The sequence below is a fragment of the Gymnogyps californianus genome, unplaced genomic scaffold (assembly GCF_018139145.2).
Source record: "Gymnogyps californianus isolate 813 unplaced genomic scaffold, ASM1813914v2 HiC_scaffold_31, whole genome shotgun sequence".
Lineage (NCBI taxonomy): Eukaryota > Metazoa > Chordata > Aves > Accipitriformes > Cathartidae > Gymnogyps > Gymnogyps californianus.
This window is the reverse complement of record NW_026114191.1, coordinates 1706188-1729591: the sequence shown is the minus strand read 5'-3', so window position 1 is coordinate 1729591 and position 23404 is coordinate 1706188. Positions and strand designations below refer to the sequence as shown.

Here is a 23404-nt window from a genome sequence, read left to right as displayed (position 1 = left end):
TAAACCCAAGCCAGGCCAAAACCGCGACACCTTTTGCTTTTGAAATGTTTGACTTTAATATCTCCTGCCTGACCTTTTCCTGCCAATATGGTGCCTTTTTTTTTTTCTTTTTTTTTAATCTCCTTTATTGTTCTTAACTCCAAAGTTTGGCTCCGGCACCTGTAAATTCACCCGGTGCTATTTAATTTCTAACTCTCCCAACCCAGAGTCAGGTTTGATTTCCAGCCCTCTTCCCTTCCCCGCTGCTAAATAAATTAGGGAAAATTTGGGGTTCGCTTCCCGTTCCTATCCCAGCAGTTTGGATTTCTCTTCCCCCCCCCCCCCATTTTCTATCTAAAACCAAAATGCAAGTGGATTTTGGGATGCTCCAGCCATGCCATTGAATATCTCCCCATCCTCTTTCTCTTTTTCCCCTTTTTTCTCCTTATTATCTCCCTTGAAAATCACTTTTTGGGGGGAAAAATGGCTTTCCTCCTCCCCCTTTTTTCCTTTTTTAATTTTTTTCCCCTCGTTATACTCATTTACCGGGACGCCGAAGCCCTTTTCGCATCCTGCCCCGAAATCCTGCCAAGTTGGCTCTTTCCAGCCGAGTCTGCAACTAATTGGGCTATTACCCAAAAAAAAAAAAGACTCCTCTGCGGCCGTTTCGAAGCCATTACCTCACCTTGCACTACAGAAAATAATAAAAAATAAATAAAAATAATCCCAAGTCGGCAGAAAAAGACGCGAGAGGATGCTCGGATGCGAGTCTTTGCAGCCGGATGGGGATGCTGGGCAGGGAGGAAGGCAAAAATGCAGCCAAAAATGGCTTTACAGGGAGCAGGTGGGGATGGGAAAGGAGGAAAAAGGCAGCAGGTTTCTGGCTCGGGAGCGGGAGCGTCTCGGCAGTGGGAAAATGGGGAAATAGGGGGGGAAAGGGGCTGGATTTGGGTATGAAAGTTGCAGGCGTTGGAAAAAAATGCAGGTGGGGATTTTTTTTTTGTTTTTGTTTTTTTTTTTTTTCCCAGAAAATGGTCAAAAATAGTTGCAGGGGGGGGAAAAAGTTTAAAAAAACGTTAAAAAAAAGGTAAAAAAATTAGGTACAAAAAATTCTGGGAAAAAAAGGAAAAAAAGGAAAAAAGGTTAAAAATATGTAAAATAATTATGTAAAAATACGCAAAATGTTAAAAATATGTAAAAATGTAAAAAAAATTAAAAATGTTTAAAAATATGTAAAAAAAGTTTAAAAAGACAAAAAAAATTTGCAAAAGAAGAAAGGTAAAAATAAAATGTTAAAAAAAAAAGTAAAAGAAAAGTAAAAGTATCCCCGTGTTTTTGCAAGACTCCCGGTTAAAGCAGAGGTTTCTGAGGTGCCGCTTGCTCAACGATGCGCATCACCTCCCAGTTACGTTCCTTTTTATATTATATTGCTGCTTTTTTCGCTTCTTTAGGAAGAAAATCCTTTGCCGGAGTTAGCGGCTGCTCACCAGGCGATGTGGGGGCTTCCCGCAGGTTTAAATGCGATAATCCCTCTTGCTTTCGGTTTTTTTTGAAGCTTAGGGCCAAATACATCGACTCTGGAGAGCAAGCACGGCGAAGGTCTTCAGGGCAAGAAAATCTCCTAAATCAGCAATATTTACCCCATTCCTTAGCGTTTCACAGTGAACTTTCTCACCGCCGTCACGCCGGCCGAAAACGGTGGTTCTGAGCCCAAAAATGTGGCGAGGACACCAGGAGCTGGGGGGTTTCATTGATCCTACTGAAAAATCAACATCTCCACCCAATTTTTAATGTGCGACTTTTTAAAAAAAAATCGTTATCATTAAAAACAATATATATATATAAAAATATTTAAAATTTTCCATTTTTGTCCCTGATGTAACCACCTAAAAACCACGTTTTTTGGTCGGGCAGAGCTGCTTTCATCACTTTCGGTGCTGAAAATGCCTATTTTTAAAACCACCTCTTTTTGCTAACTCTGACAATGAAGTGGCGAAGACTTTCCCTTGGCTTTTTCTTTTACTTTATTATGGAAAACGTGGATTTTTATGCAGACTTTTTATTTTCAACAGGTAGAGTTGCTCAGCGAGCGTGATCGTGCTCCGTATCAATGATGCTCCGTATCCCACCCCTTCTGCAGAACGAGGTGATTATTAAAGCATTTTTTTTCCCTCCAAAAGGCAGTTTTTCCCATCATTCCTGCTTCATTTTTGCACATTTCTGACAGCGAGGGTGATCACTTGTGCAGCCTCTGCAGTAAAATAGTAACGCAAAGCTCCCCTAAACCCCCTTTTTAGCACTTTTCTCCCCAAAACGGTCCCCTTGATGACGGTGAGCTGGTTGTAGCTCTAATAAGTTTTTTTTTTATTCATCACCGACCCTCCCCATCTCTTCCCTGTCTTTGGGGAGAGGAAATTTGTGCAATTTGCTTTTCCAAACCTTCGAAATCCCGCATTTTCAGGTGAAAAGCTCATAGCAGTCGCAGCACTGAGTCAAAAAAAAGCAACTCTCGGCTGCAGCTTTTCCTCCAAACCCACTAAACTGAAGGAAAAACACTTGAGCAACCCCCTCATTAGGGGAAAAAAGGAGGGTTTTAGGCCACGATGCTCCTGAGGGTCCCCAAAATGCAAGGTATTAAAATGGGGGGCAGATAAGGGACAGGGATGGGGAAGGTAGCGGGGGACATCTCCGTAGGATGCTGCAGAAAATCTTGGCTACTTTAAAAGTCCCTTAAATTGCCCATTAGGACTAAAACAGCGTCACGGCTCCCTGCTGCGTAAGCGAGAAAGGCGACGTGTTTCGACGCAGGGGAAAAAAAAAAGATTGGGGGGGGAAAAAAAAAAAACCACCCTTCTCGGAGCGGAGCAGCGAAGCGAGCAAATGATGACACAGAAGTTGGAGGAGCCATAAAAACCCCACCGAGGTGTCGTTTGTGAGAAGTGACCTTTTCCCACCACAGAAGACGAGCGGAAAGGAGACCCGGGTGGCTTCAGGGGGGGTGTAAAAGTCAATTTATTTATTTTAGCTTGCAGAGAACAGGCTTGATTTTTTTTTTTTTTTTTTTTTTCCCTGGGAGGGGAGATTTTTCTGCTTTTGCAGCCGAGATTTGCAGCAAATGGGGGAAAAACCTCAAAATTTCCCATATGGACCCCCCCCAAAAAAGCTGCTTTGAACGCGGAGCCGGTTCAGCGCTCAATCCAGATCATCCCCATTCGGTCACTGTAGCCGGGAAAGTGGGAACGTGATGTGGATTTGCCCCCCAAAAAATCTCAGGATGGGCCGCGAGGCACGGGACCATCTCCGAAATCCAACCTCAACTGCCAGGTCCAGCCCATTGGGGTGCTCCAGTAGAGTTTCTCTTGGACAAACTCCTCTTCTTATAATAACTTAACTCCGTAACGATGCTCGGAAAAGTTATTCGACCCCTTAGAGCAACATTGTAGATGAAGTCTTTTTTTCCCCCTGCCACGGGTTGCCAAAAAACACCGTAAAAATAAATTAAAAGGCCATTCCTACGGCTAAACTCATCCTGGTTTAGCCAGACGTTTCGTCTTTCCAGCTTATTAACCTGCTGGCTGCAAACACGCCACTGTGTCGGCTTTCCAAGAAGACCCCGCTACACCAAAATAAGCCAGAAAGGGGAAAAAAACCCCCATAGTTTGACCCAAAACCCTTCAATCCTCGAGATTTGTGTCAAGAGGAGTTTTAATTTTTGCCAGTCTCTGAAATGAACGTTTTGGGGTGAAATACTTTATAATGGTCATTATTTAGGAAGGCAGGGTAATTAATGCAGGAGTTGGGGGGCACGAGGGGTCTGGAGGAGCCCATGGGTGCTGGGAGACACTCACCTGTGGGGTGTCTTGGTAGGGAGGAGGGGGCACTGTCTGGGTGGCCATCATCATCAGAGCCGGTGCCGGGGAGACATGGTGCATCCTGGGTGGGAGTCACATCGAGAACCTGCGGGCAGGAGAAATGCCGCTGGATTAAGGGGGATCTCCCCCCTCCAAAAAAAAATCCCGCGGAAAGGAGAAAAAGAAGGGACAGAAAGGAGAGGTGACATTCCTTGCACGAGCACCCTGGCACAGTGCTCCACCACCCAGTCCCTGGAAGAAATCCAAGATGCTTTGATGACCCTTATCGTAATTTGATGATTATTTGAGAGTTGTGGGTTTGGATAAGGAAGGCATCGGGGGCAAAGCAGAGAGGGTCGCTGGCAAGGAGATCTTCCCTGGAGAGCAGCCAGGCAAGGGCAGAGCTCTTGGGGATGATGGCTGTCATCGGGGAACCTCATTATATTTTCCCCCTTGAGAATCCTGGTGCACCCAGGGCATTTTCTTTCCACCCCTTACGCCTATAACCGTAGTGCCTAAATGGTGATTTCCATCCCCTTTCCAGTTATTCCTCCTTTTTGGAAGCAGGAAGACAAGTCACAAATGTAAAACTTTCCATTTTCTGAAATTATACACTAAAAAAAAACCCAAACGATGTGTCCCTTTGCCTTTGGCCACCATGGAGTCACATCCTAAAAGACTGCATGCTCAATCCAGAAGGGACATTCAGTATCCGATGTTGAGCTGACCGACATAGTTGACTCCTACATTGAGTTGACCAACCTAGTTGACTAACCTAGTTGACTCCTATGTTGCATTGACCAACCCAGTTGACTCCTACGTTGAGTTGACCAACCCCATGGCGACTGAATGCAGAGAAATGAGGAAAGAGGGTTCAAACCCTTGCTTGATTTGAACCGGAGAGCAAACCCTGATTTTGCGCATCCCATATGGACATCCTTGAACCCAGGAGGCAGTCTGAGACGTGCCGCCCTCAACCTCTCTTGAAGTTGCTCTGCTTTCTGTAAATGCATAGTTATTTGGGGGGAAAACAGACTTTTTTTGGTATCTTCAGGTCCCAAGGAGATGGGGAAAAAAAAGGGGCACCAGGAAGGGACAAATTTGTGGAGGAGCTCTTGGCCGGATGCTGTCCCCAAGGATAGAACTGGTGGCAGATGTAACCAAAAAGCAACTCTTGGCCCCAAAATGCCTCCTCTCCTATTAGGTCACTGCAGCTGTGTGGTTGCTTCAGAAGAAAAGCCAATAATCTTGCTTAAATCCTCAAAAAAAACCCCTGTCCTGAGTCCTCTCTGAGGCTCTGAGCTCTGTATTGAGCCAACTCACAAAGCCACCTGGCAGAATCTCCCCAGAGCCTCCAACAGTGCATTTCTCCCTGCAATGACTCATTTTTGTCAGCGATGACATCTCTCCAAGGGTTCGCCCCGTTGCGATGCCCATCAACACGTTGGGTTCCCCGTTGGCTTCTCATCCGGAGAAAAGCCACAGCGCCATCCCATGAGGAAACGCCAAAAGTTACGTAAAGTCCTCTGATGCTGTGAGGGCATCTACCAAATAATAGCGTCAGCATCGCTTTTGCCATGAAATGGTGACATGCAGGAAGAAACGCTCTTGCGCAGCGCAGAGGAACAGGGACACCGACGAGCTCAGTAAAAACCGAGGCACATTTGGGGTCTTCAGATCAGTCTCCGCAGTTTTTTGGGGAAGATTCACAATATTCTCATCTTCTCTGTGAGGTCCACGGTTGTTTGGGGGAAGAGTCGCAATATTCTGGTCTTCTCTGTGAGGTCCACGGTTGTTTGGGGGAAGAGTCGCAATATTCTGGTCTTCTCTGTGAGGTCCACGGTTGTTTGGGGGAAGAGTCGCAATATTCTGGTCTTCTCCGTGAGGTCCACGGTTGTTTGGAGGAAGATTCACAATATTCCGGTCTTCTCCATGAGGCTTCGGGCTTTACAGGAACCACCAGGCACCAAGGGCACAAATGCACCGTATCCACATAGAAAGCCAAGTGCTGTCTGCATGGGATAAGCGTCAACCACTCTTATTATTTTGCATGAATAATTTTTTTTATTTTTTTTGTACTTTGCACTAGTATGGATGACCCATGAATTGAGTATTAAGAGAGCATCGGGAAGGTAGACCAGAGTCCTTGCATGACACAGACCTCTTGCAGCGAGAAGGATATTGCATTTATGGGATTAAAATGATGCTTTTCATCTTTTTTCCTGACCAGCAAAATAGCGGGAGGCAAAATTATCTGCTCCTGAGTGAACTGGCGGCTTAAAATCTTCGGTGTCCGATGTCAAGACTCGGCTCGCAGCTGCAGGCACGCGAGCATCCACGTCCTCGAGGGGTAACACCAAGGGGAAAACCTCCCCACCAGAAATAGCTGCAGCTGGAGAAAAGCAGAATTTAGCACCATGACGGTCTAGACATCTCGGTGGGAAGCTAAAAAAAAATAAGAGATTGCTATTTTGGGAAAAAAACCCTGCTTGGCATCTATTGTTCATGCCAGGAGTGAGCCTACCTCTAGCGTGCGGCGATTTATTGCGGGGTGTGAGCTTTTCGGCCGAATATATTCCCAGAAGGTGGCAGTCCGGAGCCCAATTTAATTGCCAAATATCATCTAACCTGCTAAAATCAAGCCATTCGTTGAGGCTTTATGGGCGTTGATTTGCTTGGAGAATAGGACTTATAGCCAAATGTAAAAAAAAAAAAAAAAAAAAAGGATAAAAATGAGAGACAGCTGTTGCCGATAGTGGTATATTTATCTTGGGGGAAACAAATGCACTCGGGCGCCGTAAATATCCGGGGAAGCGCCTGGCGCCCGCGGGAAAAGCCGGATGGGTGTTTCATGCGGGAGCCCCCGGCCGTGAATCTCAGGATAACGGTGCAAAGCTGTCAGCCCCATGGATTTATCGGCAGCCAAATGCAGGGAAGGGTCGAAAGCTGCTATTTTATGCGTTAATCCTTTCTTAATTTTTATACTTTTTATTTTACGCATTAATCCTCTCTTTCCCCACTGCGCCCCCCCCACACCACCTCTTAAATCAATTTAGCCACATGAGCTCTTGACCATAGGCATCCAGACGATGAAAGGAGCAGAGCATTGCCAAAACCCTGCCAACCCCTTGCAGATCAGCTCAAGGCAATGATCAAATCTGGGGCGAAGAGTGAATTTTGGGGGGGCTTGGGGGTCGAGGAGGGCAGGAATTGCAGCCAACTCCCAGGGCGCGTGCACAGAGGAAAGAAATGGTGAGCAATAAAACCCATAAAGGCTCTTTCATTTCCGGAAGCGGCAATACTTTAGGTTTTGGCAGCGACCTGAGATCAAAGTATCCTAAATTTCCTTATGAAATAAAATTATTTCAGCTATCACTGAAATATTGCCGTTAAGTTGAAAATGTATTTCCCGAAGAGCTTGCGTCTACCTAAAAGAGTCTCAGATTTACAGGCTGCTTTTTTGCCAGCAATATATTACCTCCTCTTTCAAATAAAAATAATTAAAGACTAGGTTGAGAAGTTGGGTTGTTTTTTTTTTCAGCGTGGTCACTGATGCCTTAAAACATTTAAAAAAGCAAAGTATTGCAGACAGTCGTCCACCACCCCCCCCCGGTGAATACGACCTCCTTGATTAATAAAATAGCCGTAAAACCATATTAGAAGTAGAGCTGAATGCAAAAAAAAGAAAAAAATCGCATTGTTGGCCTCCACGTTAGCGTTTTCAGTGGATAATGTTAGTATCAGCTTTGCAAGGTGCAACTCTTGTTTCCAAATCAATGGGAAAATGGGGATAATTTTTTCTAGCTCATTCAGCAGCTTCTCCCCCGCAGCAAAACATGCAATTGATAACAGAGGATTCAACATGAGAAATCAGAAAATCAGCTTTTCAGGCATTTCCTCTTCTTTACCCGAAGTTTCAAAATTATTAGAGATACTTGAGGATGTTTTTCCTGCCACAGGAAGGTATTTTCTGTATTAAGGGAAGATTGCCTTTTCTAAAGGGTATTTTTTTAATATATTTTTTTTAAGATTTGCAATGACACTGTGTTAGTCATGCTCCCTCCGCAGCAGGCTGCAAGTTTTTTATGCCACCGTCTTCACGGAGGGCTTGTGCATGCTGAAGTTTATGATATATGCATTCATTCTATGCATATATCTAAGTTAAAATGAAGAAATATAGCTGAAGGGGAAGGGAGAGGCACCTCCAGAGGACGATACATCTTGCTCTGAACCGCCAGCGAGGACAGGTTCGCCCTCGGCGGGTGACGCCGACTCTTCATTGGCCGTAAAGCGAATCGAGAGCGACCCTCTCGCTCTTGAACGTCTCATTTCTATCCGCCAACCTTCACCCTTTTTGCTTGTTTTTACCAAAATTCACCCGGTAGCCTGAACGATGAACACCAGGTTTTCACAGGCTATTAAAGGAACCCCCTTATGCCACCCTGAGCTCATTAAAAATAAACCGAATGCTCTTAAATGGTCAAAAATGGGGAAAAATCCCATTTTTCAAGACATCACCCATGCTTGGTTGTTCCTCACATTCCAGGTTGCTTCCAAGGGGGCTTCTGTGAGGCCTCATCTGAGGATATCAGGAATGTTTGTGCAAGAAATACCACTGCACCACCAAATATTTTTAATTTTTTTAGGAATATTTGGTAGCCAAATTTCCTCTATCCAAACCCAGGAGGGTTTTTGCACTGGGAGCATCCTTCGCTCTCGGCCAAGATCCTGGTTCCCTAAAACACTGACCTTCGTACCCTTCCCAGCATCCAGTTATTGAGTTATTTCCCAATAAAAAAGGACGAATCGAGTCTGCGCTTCTGCTACAACCACGGACCAAAGCAGACAGAGATTCGATATTTCTGCAGGATAAACCCTGGACCAGAGCAAACCCCTTTTCTATTTTTCTCCCCAAAAAGCTCGTGGTCAATGCATAAGCACTGGGGTAAAAGAGAGGGGGAAACACCACGGCGGACAATGCCAAAGAACTCTTGCCAAGCACTGGTTTGGTTTGTCACTGGATGGGACATCTCCCCTGGGTGCGGGGGAAAAGAGCATTTATTTATTTAATATTTGCATTTATTTATTTAATATTTGCATTTATTTATTTAATATGTGCAAATCCTCCTCCCAACCCCAGCTCCATAGAAAGGGGGGAGCTGCTACAATGAATTTCCGATGAGAACAACAATTACCACTAAATATTTCTCTCCTCTCTGAAGATACCCATCCCTAAAAGGCTCCAGGGATATCTCTGCAACTTAAACGCCAGAATAAAACCTGCAAGAGCCAGTCAGAGCTTTAGTAGACAAGGTTAATGTACCTTGAACAGCAGCATTAAACAACTTTGTTCTTTTTTTTTAAGTGGAGAGCTGAGATACCTACATACATTTTAAAGTGTTATTTTTATAGAGGGAGACCATTAAAGCACCCTCCAAAACAAACTGGCACAGGGAAACATCAAAGAAGCTTCTTCAAAGTAACCTGAAAATACTTCCATTTTGTGCAATCCAGCCCCCGGCCCAACAAAAGTTCCCAAAAGAGCAAATCGGGAATTTTTTCGGAGGGCAAATCGAAAAGCTTTGAAGTGAAACATAGCTGAGGAACCCAAAAAATGTGCAAACTTCCTCTTGCCGGACACAAATTGTCCAGGAAAAGTTTCTGATTGCCTTGAGAGTGCTTGCAAAAAATATGCAGCAGATTAATTTTCCAACAGTTCTTCACTGTGAGCAATTAACTGTGAATAATTTATGATCAAAATCTGGCCCGATGCTTTCAAACCTTGCCTTGCGCTCTTCGTTTTCCATCGCAACCTGCTAATCCCATGAGAGAGGAATCGCTGAGCACCCACATTTCCATCATTCCATCCCCTCCAAACACCAGATCTCAATCCCGTGCCAGTCCTGCAATGGGAAGGTCCCATCCCCAAGGTCCCAGCCAGCTTCAGAGGAGCTTCTTGGAGGACAAAGAAGATGACGGTAAATAAACATGATGAGTTTTGGAGAGATGGGCCGGAAGAAGAGGCTTAAGTATGGGTCTGAGATGAACGAGGTGCTGGGAAAATGGGAGATTTGTGGTTTTCACACGTCTTCCGTCCCACCAGCAAAGGCGACGTCAGAGCTGTTGCTTCAAGGATGGGCAGCCGAGAAGGAACACGCTCAAAAACAGTCTTGCTCAGCAAAAATTTAACCATCAGCCGTGTTTTTCCATCCCAAACTGACAACCGCAGTCCTTCACCAATTTCTCAGCCAGCGCAACTCTTGCAAAGTTGCAAATCAGACCAACGCCAGCGCAAAACCCACCCGCAACCTCAACGTAGACGCGTGCCAACGATTCCAGCAAAGATCCTGCCACAAACTACGCGATGACTTCTTGCAGCCGTCGCTGCAGCCCATAAACACCCCGTAAGCAACATTGCAAATTTTAATAATGCCTTTTTGGGGTGTTCGTTTTGCAAATCGAAGCCCACGGGCTTCACGCAAACCTCCCAACACCTGCACGAGTAATTGCGCCGGGTAAACACAAATAGGAACCTGCTTTTTGGTGGGCTTGCAGAAATTGGGCTGAAAACAGCAGACCTAACCCCAACTGCAGAAACACGGGCGAGACGTGCACGGGAGCGTGCAAAGATTTCCCCACCCGTGGGAAAGCCCCGAAAACAGAGCAACGCCGCAGCACACCTAATAAAACTCTCTCCTCCCTTAAATCTGCCTCGTTTCTTGCTATATCCTGCTATCATGCTTGCAAATTTTCCCTTTGGGAGAGGAAAAGAAATCCCTCTGGAGCCGGCTGTTTTCCTCTTTCCCATATGGCAGATAAATCAGAGCTCCCAACTCGCTGAGTTTCCGCTTCGCATCCCTCTCTTGCAGCTCTCCGGCTCCTCCTGGTCTTACCACCCCCTGAATTTCCTTTTAAAATGCAAAATTCCCAACGAGAAATGACTCTACAACCCAGAAGACAAAAATAAGGTTTTCCTTGAGGCATGCCAGGTTGCCCGGTATCAGCAGAGAGTTGTCCCCATCCAAGCCCGGAGCCAAGACACCAAAGATTGCGATGTGAGCTGCTAGATTAATTGCCTCAATTTAAACATCTTTCCTTTGCCCATTTGAAAGCAATTTTTTTGCCACATCTCCAGCCCCAATGACAAAAGAGAGGTTTGAGATGTGACGTGGTGATTTATACAAGCTCCAGCTAGCTAGGGAGTTACAAATAGTTTTGAACGCCTTTAATTACGCTTAATTACCCCGTCTTCTCCATTTACTCTGAATGGTAGACCCTACGGTACGTTCAGCCTGGTCTGAACTCAACGAGGAAATTGGGGACAAAAAAGGACTGGGAAGTGTTTACGGTGTGAGACAGATGTGCCAAATTTTTTTGCACCTTTTTTTGCACAGTGACAAAAGGTACGACCTGGCCTCAGAGGTGGACGTACAGGCCTCAGGAGGAGGAAAGTTGAAATGGTTTTGTGCCTGGAAAATGGGGGGGACCCACGTACAAAGTGGAAAAGGCCAAGGGGAACCAAGTTGTTTCTCAGAAGATGTCTTCAGGATAGATAATTTCTATCACTAACCACCTAGAGCAATGCCAGCCTTCTGTTCCAGAAGGTAATGAGGTGGACCCCCATCATCATGCCTTTCTGTGCCTTTAGTGGGAAGTGTCTGGACCTTGTTGGCACAATCGGCTGAATAGGTTGGGTTTGGTCTTCTTGCTGGAGATGCTTCCCTGGCCAGGTTGTGTTCGTGTCCTCCACGGGCTCGGTTTCCTCCAAGGGGAACCATCCAACGTGCCCAAAGTACATTGCAGGGCACCGAGCCCTTCCACGCAAGCACCGGGCAGCTCACATCAAAATACTGGATTGGAAAGAGGGCATCAAGGCAGGGAGGATCTCCCCAAAAAAAGAGGTCCTTGTGGTGACCCCAACAAACCCACCAGAGAAGTCATTTCAAAGTGAACCCAACCTGTACCTTTATTAGAAAGGGGGCAAAACCAGACTAATGAGAAATTCAGCTGCTTCATCACATCCTTAATCCTGGTTTTTTTTGGCCGAGGGAAGGTCACCGGCAAGAATCAGGGCTGAAATGGCAGCCTGGGGGAAATAATCCTGCCGTTATTGGCTGCTCTTTATTAAAAGGGACTTTCAGAGGAGGCAAGACTCAAAAGCAAAGACTCAAAACCAAGACGCTCTGACTGACTGAAGCTTTTGAGTTTTCCCCTGAGATGCCCCCACCCTAAATATCACCGGTTTAGGAAGAAATCAGGCACTTTTTCAGGATATTTGCACAAATCGAAGGCAGCACCTCCATTTTCAGTGACCAAACATTCCTCTTCGCTCCTTTAGGAGGAAAGTTGCAGCCAATGGGGTTTTATTTTCTTTGTCACCTGCCGGGTGCCTACGGTTTTGGCACAGATCAAGCACATTTGTCACTCTGTCAAGCCCTAATTTTAGCGATCGGGGTTGACTAAAGGCCTGCGAGACCCTTGGTTTCATGTACGCCTTATTTTAAGCTCCACGTTTCAGTTATTTTTAGCTGGTGACCACTTCTCCACATCCTACTGACGTGCCAAGATTTTGCAGTGATAGCAGCCCATATTTCAGGGTATTTTTACAAAAATGTATCCGTGTTTTCCTCCAGGCTGGCCATGGCTGGTAGGGCTCATAACAACATGTTTTCAACAGTTAAGCTTTAAAGCAAGATTCCCTGCACAGCCTGATTTCTAAAAAAACAAAGGAAAACACAGCAAAAAACTCAAATTCCCCCCTAAATGCTCACTGCATTTAGGGAAGGGGTGGTATAATTTGGGTGTACCCTAAAAGAGCAGAAATTCCCCCAAATAAAGCCCCACCAAGGTCACAGCTCGCCACATCCCGCTCGATTAATATATATAATTGCACAACTAATATATAGAATTGCCTAATTAATATAAAGCGAAGCAGCCTTACCGTTTGGGGGGTGCTCGGGGAGCCGCTGCCCTGCAAGTGTCCTCCCACTGCCCCGGAAACAAGATTTGCTGGGGAGGGATCACAGCCTGGGAAAGCAAAGGATGAAATATTTGAATATTGAGAGAAAATGATGAAACGAGAAGGCGAAATATTAAGCAGAGGATGAAGCTTTCTGCACTAGGGAAGGTCTTCCGGCAGCGTCAGCGAAGCCATGCTGGGCAAGTCCGCTTTTAATGCACTTTTTTTGCGGGATAATGGGGAAAATATGAGGGATCAAGGAAAACTTAGGTGGGAACATCCCCTTGGAGGTGAAAGCAGGGCTTATGGCTGAGCTAGATCAGACCCCCAGGGTTTTGCCCGGGCAGGTTTGAACGTCTCCAAGGAAGGACAAAAAATAAATCAGATTTTTAGAGGTCGAACCGAGATGTGTCCAGAAAACGAAGGCGTGCTCGTCGCCGGTCTATCCGCAAAGGATGAAGGGCGACGCAGTCCCGTTCTGTCCTTTTCGGCTCCTGAAGGGCAGTGAATCCCCGGCACAGGGTCTCACTGAGGATTAGCGGTACAATCCGGGTCTGAAAAGGAGAAAAAAGGGAAAAAGCAATGAAACAGCATTGCCGTTGGCCATGCCCCCCTTTCGTGCCGGCTGTCGCCATCCCCCTGGTTAATTATAATCTTCGCTTGAGTGTAAAAGTGCTTTTACACTCGGGCTCAGATGGCACGAACTACGGAAGAGTCATTAACTCAAAAACAGGGGAGCTCCCAGCCGTTATTCAATAAGGAAAAGTCCACGCAGATGTTTGAGATGATGCTGCATCTACCAAGGGTCTGGCCTTTACGGAGGCTGAGGTTGGGATTTCTAGACCCATCTAAACAGATCCGGTGGAAAAACGAAGATGGGCTGAGCAAGGACCGGCACGGCCACGGGGGCGTTTTGTGTTTGACTGCAGAAAAAGGAATAAAAGAGAGAAAATTCCCCAGATCTCGGAATATACATCACCTCTAGCGAGCCCCTCAGATCTCCATTATACATCTGATAAATGTCCCTTGATATACATCACCTCCGGATATTACCTCTATGTTAGGTGATAAACATCACCTGAGATCTCCGATATATGTCCGATATATCTACCTTGATATATATCACCTGGTAGAGAGCTCCTCAGATCTCCAATATATGTCTGATATATGTCCCTTGATACACATCCTCTCTGTTGAGCTCCTCAGATCTTCAGTATACATCTGATATATCTACCTTGATATAAATCACCTCTAGACAGCTCCTCACCAATATACATCTGACATATACATCTCTGATACGTGTCACCTGACTGGAGCTCCTCAAATCTCCATTATATATCTGATACATCTAGCATGACATACAACACCTCTAGAGAGCTCCTCAGATCTTCAATATACATCCGATATATCTACCTTGATATATATAACCCGGTACAGAGCTCCTCAGATTGCTGATATATGTCTAGTATATATATATACACCTTGGTCTGCTGAGCTGCTCAGATTCGAATGTACATCTGATATATGCACCTCTAGACACACACCACCTCTAGAGAGCTCCTCAGATCCCCAATATACATCTGATATATTTACCATGATGCACAGCACCTCCAGAGAGCTCCTCAGATCCCCAATATACATGTGATGTATCTACCATGATTCACACCGCCTCCAGAGAGCTCCCCAGATCTCCAAGGCACATCTGAGGGATGCATCTCTGCTATACGTCACCTGCAGAGAGCGATGCCTCACGTGGTGAGGCTGTACGGGAGATCCATGAGAACCATTTCCCCTAGTTTTACTTCCATCCCAAACCCCTTGCAATAACAACGGTCGCATTTTCGTGCGCTCACAGCCCGTATCCATCATCGCAGCCAGGAGTATGGGTCCAACAGACAGAGGTAGATGGGGAAGCTTGCATAGGAAGTGCCATTTCTGGAAACCTGGACGTCACCAAGGCCATTGGCCAAGGAGAGATATGGAAGCGACGGGGTGATTTCAGGGCAAAACGGGGCAGAAACCCCCAAACACGGAAAACTTGGTGAAAGGGGCGGAAGGTCAAGATGCCTCTTGACTTCTCGGGCAAGCGTAGGTCCTGCCAAGAGGTTTAGAGACCTCATCTGGGTTACGCTAAATGCTCAGAAGCAGCTTGAGTCCAAAACTCTTCCACCGCAACAGCAGCTGAAACATTAAGGATATTTATGATCAAGAATATAAAATACCCTACAGGCGCATGCCTTGGAGGAGCATGCACGGGCTGACGCCAAATACGCATTGAGGACCCTGGACTTGATTTGCATTGGATTTGTCCTGACAATGTGATGAAAAAGCTCATGTTTTGCAGAATTCCTTTGTCCCTGTAAAGACTTTTTTCTGTCCCGTAGGAGAGACTTTTGTCACCTGGGCTCGCCGTGTAAACAAAACACGAGGACTGGAGGAAAAGGGGCAGATAAATAAGGCTCTGCCAGTGCTAAAAGAGCTCTGGTAGACCGATTTTCATCCTTGGAGGTGAGCAAGGCTGAGGTCCTGGATGCTGCATGCATGTAGGACAGAAATAGGGGCTTGTGCAGCTTCTGCACAAAAGATGCCATTTTCGTCCCCATCACAAAGAGGACCGAGAGCCAACCCCACCGGGGACATCTCCCTGAACACCCTTGCGGAGGGAGAGAAGTCTTTTTGAGCCAGTGCACACTTTTAGCGACTTCAAAAGACATCCTTTGAAGTTTAGCAGAGGCCTTTGAAGTCCTCCCGACGCAAAAGGGAATGGAGGAGATGCCTCCTTCAGTACGCTCCACTGAGGGTGACACAAGCCAGCAAGATACCCGGTGTCCCAGCCACTCATGGTTGCATGGAGCCAGCTGCCCGAGGGTCATAAATGGGACATCATTTATGACAAGCCATCAATCCCCCCAAATGCCCTCATCAATCCCCGCAAAATGCCCTCATCAATCCCCCAAAATGCCCTAAATCCTGATCTACTTGACCTGAATAACATCCAACGGCGGAGATGGGAACCCAGCATCCCGGGACCTCAGCCTGTACCCAGGTTGCAAACAGCCAAGGGCATACCTGTTAATAAAGATTTAATTAAGTGTAAGGGAATGCTAATAACGCTGACATTTAGCAAAAAAAAAAATCCAGGATCTTTGCAAAAAGTCTAGGATTTTAAAGCAAGAAGGCTTTTCCCGTCGTGTCGCCTTGTTTCCAATGGGAGCAGATCATGACGCTTCCAACCTCATCCTATCGATGCTGTTTAATTGTGACTACGATTTTTTAATACATTTAACACCAGCTCCTCTGACTTAAGTGGAAACAACGAATGGTGAAATCCCTAATAACCCTGCTGGGTTTTGGTGAATTATTTTTACACCCCATGCTACGCCCAGGAGCAAGCCGTACTGGGCCCAAACTCTACACCCGTGGGGACAACCGAAGAAACCCTGTACGCGTGAAAAATAGTATAAAGGCAGCAATCGAAGCTCAAATTTCAGTTTAACTCTTTAAGGAGCTCCAAAGGGCGATCATGACTCTCCAAGCACTTTGGCAACACCCGCTGCCATCTGCAACGAGGACCACTGCAACAGAAACCTTGGATTTGTTGGGGTTTTTCCCCCCACCGTGCAATTTTGGTAGCATCTCCAGCCTCTGAGTAAGGGCTGGGGCTGGACATTGGGGATGCTCGAAGGTGCGAAGAGCAAGATGGTATTTCCATCCTTCTACCTCCCCAGTCCCACAAGTTAAACCTGGTGATGCGCTAACCCCATCCGTGCTCAAAGAGAGTGAAAAGATGCAAGACGTGCCCGTACACACGCAATATTTCTGTATTTCTGCAAAAGCAAAGCCGTTTCGCCGCAAACCACGGTCCGGGAGAGGTTAAGTCCATCGGTTAGAGCCCCGCTATAGGCAATTTGCATTATCCAAAAGGGGGCACGTATGGAAATATCGGACACCCCTCCCCAGCCCCGGATGCGCACATGTGCGCACATCTGGGCCCAGGGAACAAAAGCGGCCTCGCTACGCCGCGCCGATAAATAATGGAAAGTCAAAGTGCCCCGCAGAAGCGGCACCATACTGTTCGGCCTCGGGCGAGACGGAGGAAAATTCGGTACCCATGAGGTCTGGAACAGTGGGATTAATAACACATCAATTTTAATGCAGGGTGGGTTGTGGGGCTTTTTTTTCCCTTTTCCTTTTTTTTTTTTTTTTTTTTTTCTGCTTCACAAACAGCAAAGTGAATGTTTGAGCATCTCGGCGGGGGGTTAATGAGGACTCTGATTAGTTATTCAGATTTGCCGATGCTGCCTCCATCCATCCTCGGATGGGGGAATAACGGGAAAGGGTTTGCAGAAAAAGCTCTTAAAGACGACCCGCTTGGCTTTCACAGCTTAGGCAGACGCAGGTTTCGGGGGGGTTCAGGCTGCAAGGGTCCCCAAAACCGAAATCCTAGTGCCAGCTTTGGGGCGGAAAAGCACATTTTCCCATCTTTTGGGAGGGATGCGAAAGCTGCTGCATGCTGGGCCACGCTGATCCCTATAAAAGCCCAAGGGAAAATATTTGGATTTGTGGGTTTTTTCACATGAAAAACAAATTCTTGGGTGCTTTTAATAAAATTTGTGTGCAATTATGGTCAGAGGTACATGATCAAAAATGATGGATGCATGGATGAACGGATGCACGGATGCAAGGATGAAGAGATCCAAGGATGCAGAGATGGACAGATGCATGGAAGCATAGATGCAAGGATGCATGGATGCAAAGATGCATGGATGCAAGGATGGAAGGAAGGACGGAGCATCCTGTAAGCCACCACTGGGCTGCAAAAACGCAACATCTTCCACTGTTGCAGTATTTTACACAGCATCCCGTAAAAGTCTAACAGAGTGCTTTATGTCCTTGCGCAAAAGCAAGGAGCTCACCTCTTCGCTCCTTGGCCCAGAAATATTTTAAGCAGGTTGAGCTCACTCACTGCTGGTGTATGTTGGGGTTTATTTCCAGATTTAGGCTTTTGTTCTTCACCTCCATCAAAAAGAAAAGGCAACCTGAGAAAACAGATGGCAGGTATCCGAAAAGATGCTGCAAAAAGGCTTAAAGGATGGAGCCAGAGCGGCGTTTCATGGCACTGCAAAGGGGGCTCATCAAAAAAACTAGGCATTATTTTAGGATTCACTTTAGGATTCATTATTTCTTCATCAAGAAGAAATATTTTAAGGATAGACAGGGTGGTGACAGCACTCTCTCAACGGTGAATTCATCCCAGCGATGAACGTCAGCACTTTATTTCTAGTTGGGTCTAGAGCCCCAGTTGGCTCTTGCTTTGAGCATCACTCAACTTGGCGTTCAACAGGGGTTTTTTGGTGGATAAACTCCCCCGTATTCGTGTCATTCCCCGCAACGCCTGCCAGGATCTCGAAAGAAAGACAAACTGGAGTTATCCATCCAATTTTGCAAACGCCAGGACTCTCCATCCCAAACAGGCTCTTTTCCCCGGGACCGCCTCCATATGCTTCGTCTCCGTTTTAAATGGCGCATTAATTGTTCTGAATTAACAGCTCCAGCTGGAGGAGCAAACAAGCAATTTGCAACCTTAAGATAACGCCCAACTTATCTCAAGTGATTTAAGGTGGGGGTTTTTTGAAGGGAAATCAATCTTGGCTTTCTGGGTGCAAATGCAGGGCTCAGAGCTTGGCTAAAATCACACCACCGAGACGATTAACGCACCCATTTAGCAGAAGTGGCTACTAGCACATAGCCACAGGAGGAGGTGGGACGGTAGGAGAAAAAGAATAAGAAATCCCTCCATTTGGCTTTACTTTAGAGACAGGAGAAATATAATCTGTCCTCTTCACTGCTGGGCAACCCAATGACTGCAGTAGGGCTCATGAATATTTTCTCCCCAACACACTTTTTTTTCGTATTACATTTACATTTTGTTTCAAAATATTCATGCTCTCAAAAAAAAAAAAAAAGAAATCTTTCAAGCTTTATCCCTTTGCCCTCTTTCATCTCTTTTTCCCTTTTCTTTTTTCATTTGCTGCTAGATAGAGGAGGCGAAAAAGAAAGACCACGACGATTATTTGTTTACAAGTCTGGATCTTCAACATGGGTAGATTTTCTTTTAAATTGGCACTTTCCCCACTTTAAATCCTTTCTAATATCACCCAAGGTGGGGGATTCAAGAAGCAAAGTCCATCCCCATCTCCCCACCCTGTCATGCCTGGTTTCAAGAGGAACCAACGGTGCTGGCAGTGAAAAGGACGCTACAGAAATGTTATTTCTCCTACGGGAATGCATAACTGCTTTGGAAATGCAATAAAAGCTTTCTATGATTACGACCAAGTGTCTGCTGCCAGATCAAGTGGAAACTCCTCTTGCTACCCCAGCCAAGGCTGAGTTGGGAGTCAACGACCATCGACCCTCAACGGCTTTCCGAGAGCATCAAGGTTGGGTCCTATCAGATGACCAGCATTGTGGATGGAGTCATGGTCCTCCAACGAGGTCTTCTGCTGAAGTCGGGACACTTTGTCTCCGTTTTACAGGGGAGAAGGGGTTTAATTGTGCCCTGAAGACACTAAGAAGAGATATCGAAAAGCAACGATGCATCCTCCTCTAATGATGGGAGGCACCTCCAAAATACAGACCCAACACTGGAGGCCATGAGCAACGCTGCTGGGACTTGGGCAGCCTTGGATGCCTGGATCCCCGAGGGCTGAGCCGCGCTACCTGACGACCTCCTGGCTCACGTATAAAGTAACAGGAGAAGCGATAAATCACTTTGGCACCTTCCCTGGGCATGGCAGCCCTCGATAAAAGACCAAAATTCAAGGGAGGCAGCCTGACACCACACTATTCCCAGCGCACCCTGTTACGCAGATTAATCCTTCTTGATGGAGAATTACAATTAGGGCTCCGTCTTAAGGAGATATCAGCAATCAGATATCTTATCAAATGCCACCTCAATTATTCAAATAATCCCTGGCTCTTAGATTTGGGTGCTGTTTAGGGAAAGCGGTCCGATTAATGTGCTGACACTTCCCCATCACGTCCGACATCCTCAACTTCATGTCTGATTACGGAATTTGCATTCAATTTAATTTTTTCCATCTGGAGTAAATGAATAATCCGAGTACCTACCCCAGCCTTAATTACATTTGTTAAATTAAAAACCCGGGATGTGAGAAATTTAAATGCATGTAGCTCCGCGGCCAGACAAACCTGCACGTTCAACCTGCCGCAGCCCTGCCATCTCCTGCTCCAATTTCTCTTCCTTCCCCACAGCCAGGCATCAAAGAAATTACAACTAGAAAACAAAAATTCTTTCTCAACGATGAAACAATAGATGATCTTTTGACATTTCCAGCGCTGTTTGCAGGAGAACGAGATAAAATGTAATAAATTCATATACTTCTGTGTGTTTCTTGGCTCCAGCAGCTAAAATTTCCATCTCTTTATGCAGGAGTCCTGGGGAGCAGAAATCCTTGATAATGCCAAACAATTCGACACTTTATTTTCTCTTTACTCTGCACCACGCAAAACACAGGTTTCAAGCTGCCAGCTGCTGGGAGTGAAACCAGATGCCACATCCCTTTTCCATATGGAAACAGAAATCGCCCCGTCTGGGGGCGCGCGCGTGCTCCCCTCGGTCGCAGTCCTCCGTCGCCCCGGGGTTGCTACCGGCACGCGGCAAAGCCTCTCCCCAACAGCAAAAAAAAATCATTGCAATGGTGCAACTGTAATTTTTTACACTCGACCTGGTTCAGGCCAGATCCTGGTACCATCAGCCCTGGAGAACGGCAGGGAAAATTTGCCCCGAGGCACCGAATTTCCTAATTTTAAAATAAAAAGGTAAACAGGGGAGTGGAAATAAAACCACTGAACTCGACAGTTTTTTTAAATAGCTTTGCAGAAGCTTGCTAAATTCCCCTTCTTTTGGAGAAGGTGAAACTTAAAAGGCTGGAATTAATAGGTGGACTCAAGGTGGTGGCGAGAAAAGTGTCCGAATAATTAAAGAATAATTAAACATCAATGGAAGATAAAGCATTTCCAGCTCTGGCCACTTTAGGAGCAATACTCCATTTGTCGGACTATCACATATCACGTGATGGGAAATGTCAAATAAATATATTTGGGTGTTGATCTAGATGTCGGCGACAACGAAAACGTTGAGGAAAGTCTGTTCTTAGCGCTCCCAAAGACTGAATTAAATAACTTACGTGTGAGTTAGTGCAATGGTAATAATCCCCTCAGTTTGAGGCTTGCAAGAGCGGTAATAAAACACGGCTAAACATATTCAGGAAAGCCACGCTCGGGTAAAGTGAGACAGGTGAGAGCAGAGCCGAAAATAGCTTTTCCCTTTGCTCCCAGCGCGCTCGCAGCTCAGGCGACATTTCTGCACTCCGGGGAAGCTGGATTTGACTCCCCAGCCCTAAAAAAATCCCCTCGGAGGGGTGTAACAGAGCGTCACCCCCCCCTCCAGGCACAGCGGCAGGATTTGGCCATCAGAGAAATCCCCTCCAAGCAGGCAGCGTGGCTGCCGTCTGACGGACGTTGCGGTTCCTCAGCCTTTCTGGCTTTCTTCTGCTTTGTTTTGACTTAACGGTTATGGTGCCGGAGGAGAAAACATCATGTTTTAGCAATGAGGTCCCCAGTGAGGCTGTTTAAAAATTAATTAGTGCCATGCAACATATTAGCAATGAATAGTAATTGTAGCTTTTGCACCTACTTCATCGCCTTCTACACCGTCGTTATTCCAGTTTTTCTATGGTCCTCCCAGCCAAGCAGAACCTCATACGGAGCGTACCAAAGAAATTGTTGCCCGTGTCTCCTGGAAATACCCCGTTCAACAGCAAACACACACCCCGACGTGTTTTCTGTGGAGCTTTTAAATAAATTAAGGTCATGTTTGCTGAGCTGGCTGGAAGGTAGGAACCTGCTCTGCTCACGGAGCAGGTTCCCATCATCCCAAAACTGCAGTTGTCCAAGGGCATGAGCCTGGCTAGACACCCCCCCATGGCTCCTACGCAACTTGAGTGTTGTGGTATGGAGGAGGTTGTGGGTCCTGGCTTCATCCAGGATGGAGGACGGAGGTCCTTCCTCCATGGACGGAGATGATCCATGGGTGGAGATCCCCCAACCCTGAGGATGGAGAACCTTCAAGGATGGAGATCCCCCAGCCCTGAGGATGGAGAACCTTCAAGGATGGAGAGCCCACATCCCCAAGGATGAAGATTACCCCCCAAACTCAAGGAAGAAGATCCCCATAACCCAAAGACGGAGACCCCTCCCAACTCTGAAGGTGAAGATGCCCAAGCCTCAAGGATGGAGCTCCACAAAACACAAGGATGGAGCTCCACAAAACACAAGGATGGAGAATCTCCTAACCCCAAGGATGGAGATCCTCCTAAACCCAAGGATGGAGATCCTCCTAACTCCACAGACGGGAATCCCCCCAACCTCAAGGATGGGGATCCCCCAACCCCAAAGGTGGAGATCTCCAAAAACCGAAGATGGGGACCCCCCAAACCTCAAAGATGGAGATCCTCCTAACCCCAAGTACAGGGATCCCTCCAACCCTGAGGATGTGGATCCCCAAAACCCAAGGACCCTCACAACCCTGAGGATGTGGATGCCCAAAATCCATGGACCCTCACAGCCCTGAGGATGGAGATTCCCCAAACTCCAAGGATAGAGATCCCCCAACCTAAGAATGGAGACCTTTCTCAAGGAGAGACATCGCCTCCAGCCACGAGGATGAAGATCCCCCCAAAACCCAAGGATGGAGACACCCCCGCTTCCCCAATCCCAAGGAGGGCGATCACCCCCTGGGACCTCACTGGCTCGATTCCTCATGCCACACGGCACTGGGCAGGACCTGGGGGCATCACCTTGGTCCGGTGAGGGCCACCCCCAAAAATTGCAAACCCAAATGAGCCACCATCCCACTCCTTCGGGCAGCGAGTGAGGCGGCGGGGACCGAGGAGCCTCGCCGCATCGGCCGCCTTCAGGTGGATGGCGAAGCTGAGGGGAATTCGCAGGGACATCTGGAATATATTCATTTTACGGCATGTTTCATATCACAGACAGGTACTTTGAAGCAGTTAAGTAGTAGCAGGGCAGCACGTCCCCATGGGTGGGCTGCGGTTTGCGCTTTCAGCCCGAGCTGCCCTGGCATGACAAAGGGGCTGGGGAGACGGAGCTGACGTTTTCCAAACACAGCTTTGTGCCTCTGGGGGCAAATCCAGAGAGAAATTAAAACCCAAAAGGCCAAAAAAAAAAAAAAGAAAAAAAAAAGAAAGAAACCAACCCCCATGTCTAAGTGATGTTGATCCCCACATCAGGCTATTAACAGTCCCATCACAAATTGTAAATGACTCAGATAAATTAAATAACTTAGCAGCTGTGAGGAAAGGCCCTTCTGAAGATTCATTTGTTTCGCGGAAAAGAAATTAGTCGGGAATTTAAAATCTTTTCCAGCAGCTTGACGCAGACGCCCCGCCAAAGCCCACATGTTGCCGCTCGCGCAGCAACCCGGGATGCAGAAAGGAAAAATCCTCCGCGAGCATCCGAAAGCCGGGGGATGCAGGCGTGCTCCCATTAGCGCGCTGCTAACGAGGCTGCG

The 23404-nt window shown here is 46.7% G+C and overlaps 1 protein-coding gene across 1 annotated transcript in view; it reads right to left on the bottom strand.

Annotated features, from left to right (window-relative positions):
* Positions 1-13256, bottom strand: part of PKNOX2 (PBX/knotted 1 homeobox 2) — a 36142-nt gene extending 22886 nt beyond the window's left edge. Inside the window, exons 1-3 of the mRNA XM_050914034.1 lie at positions 13192-13256; positions 12772-12857; positions 3828-3936 (exon numbers count right to left, since the gene is read on the bottom strand). Of these exons, the coding sequence (XP_050769991.1) occupies positions 3828-3911 (84 nt within the window). The 5' untranslated portion in view covers positions 3912-3936; positions 12772-12857; positions 13192-13256. The remainder of the gene's footprint in view (positions 1-3827; positions 3937-12771; positions 12858-13191) is intronic.
* Positions 13257-23404: the final 10148 nt, after the last annotated feature.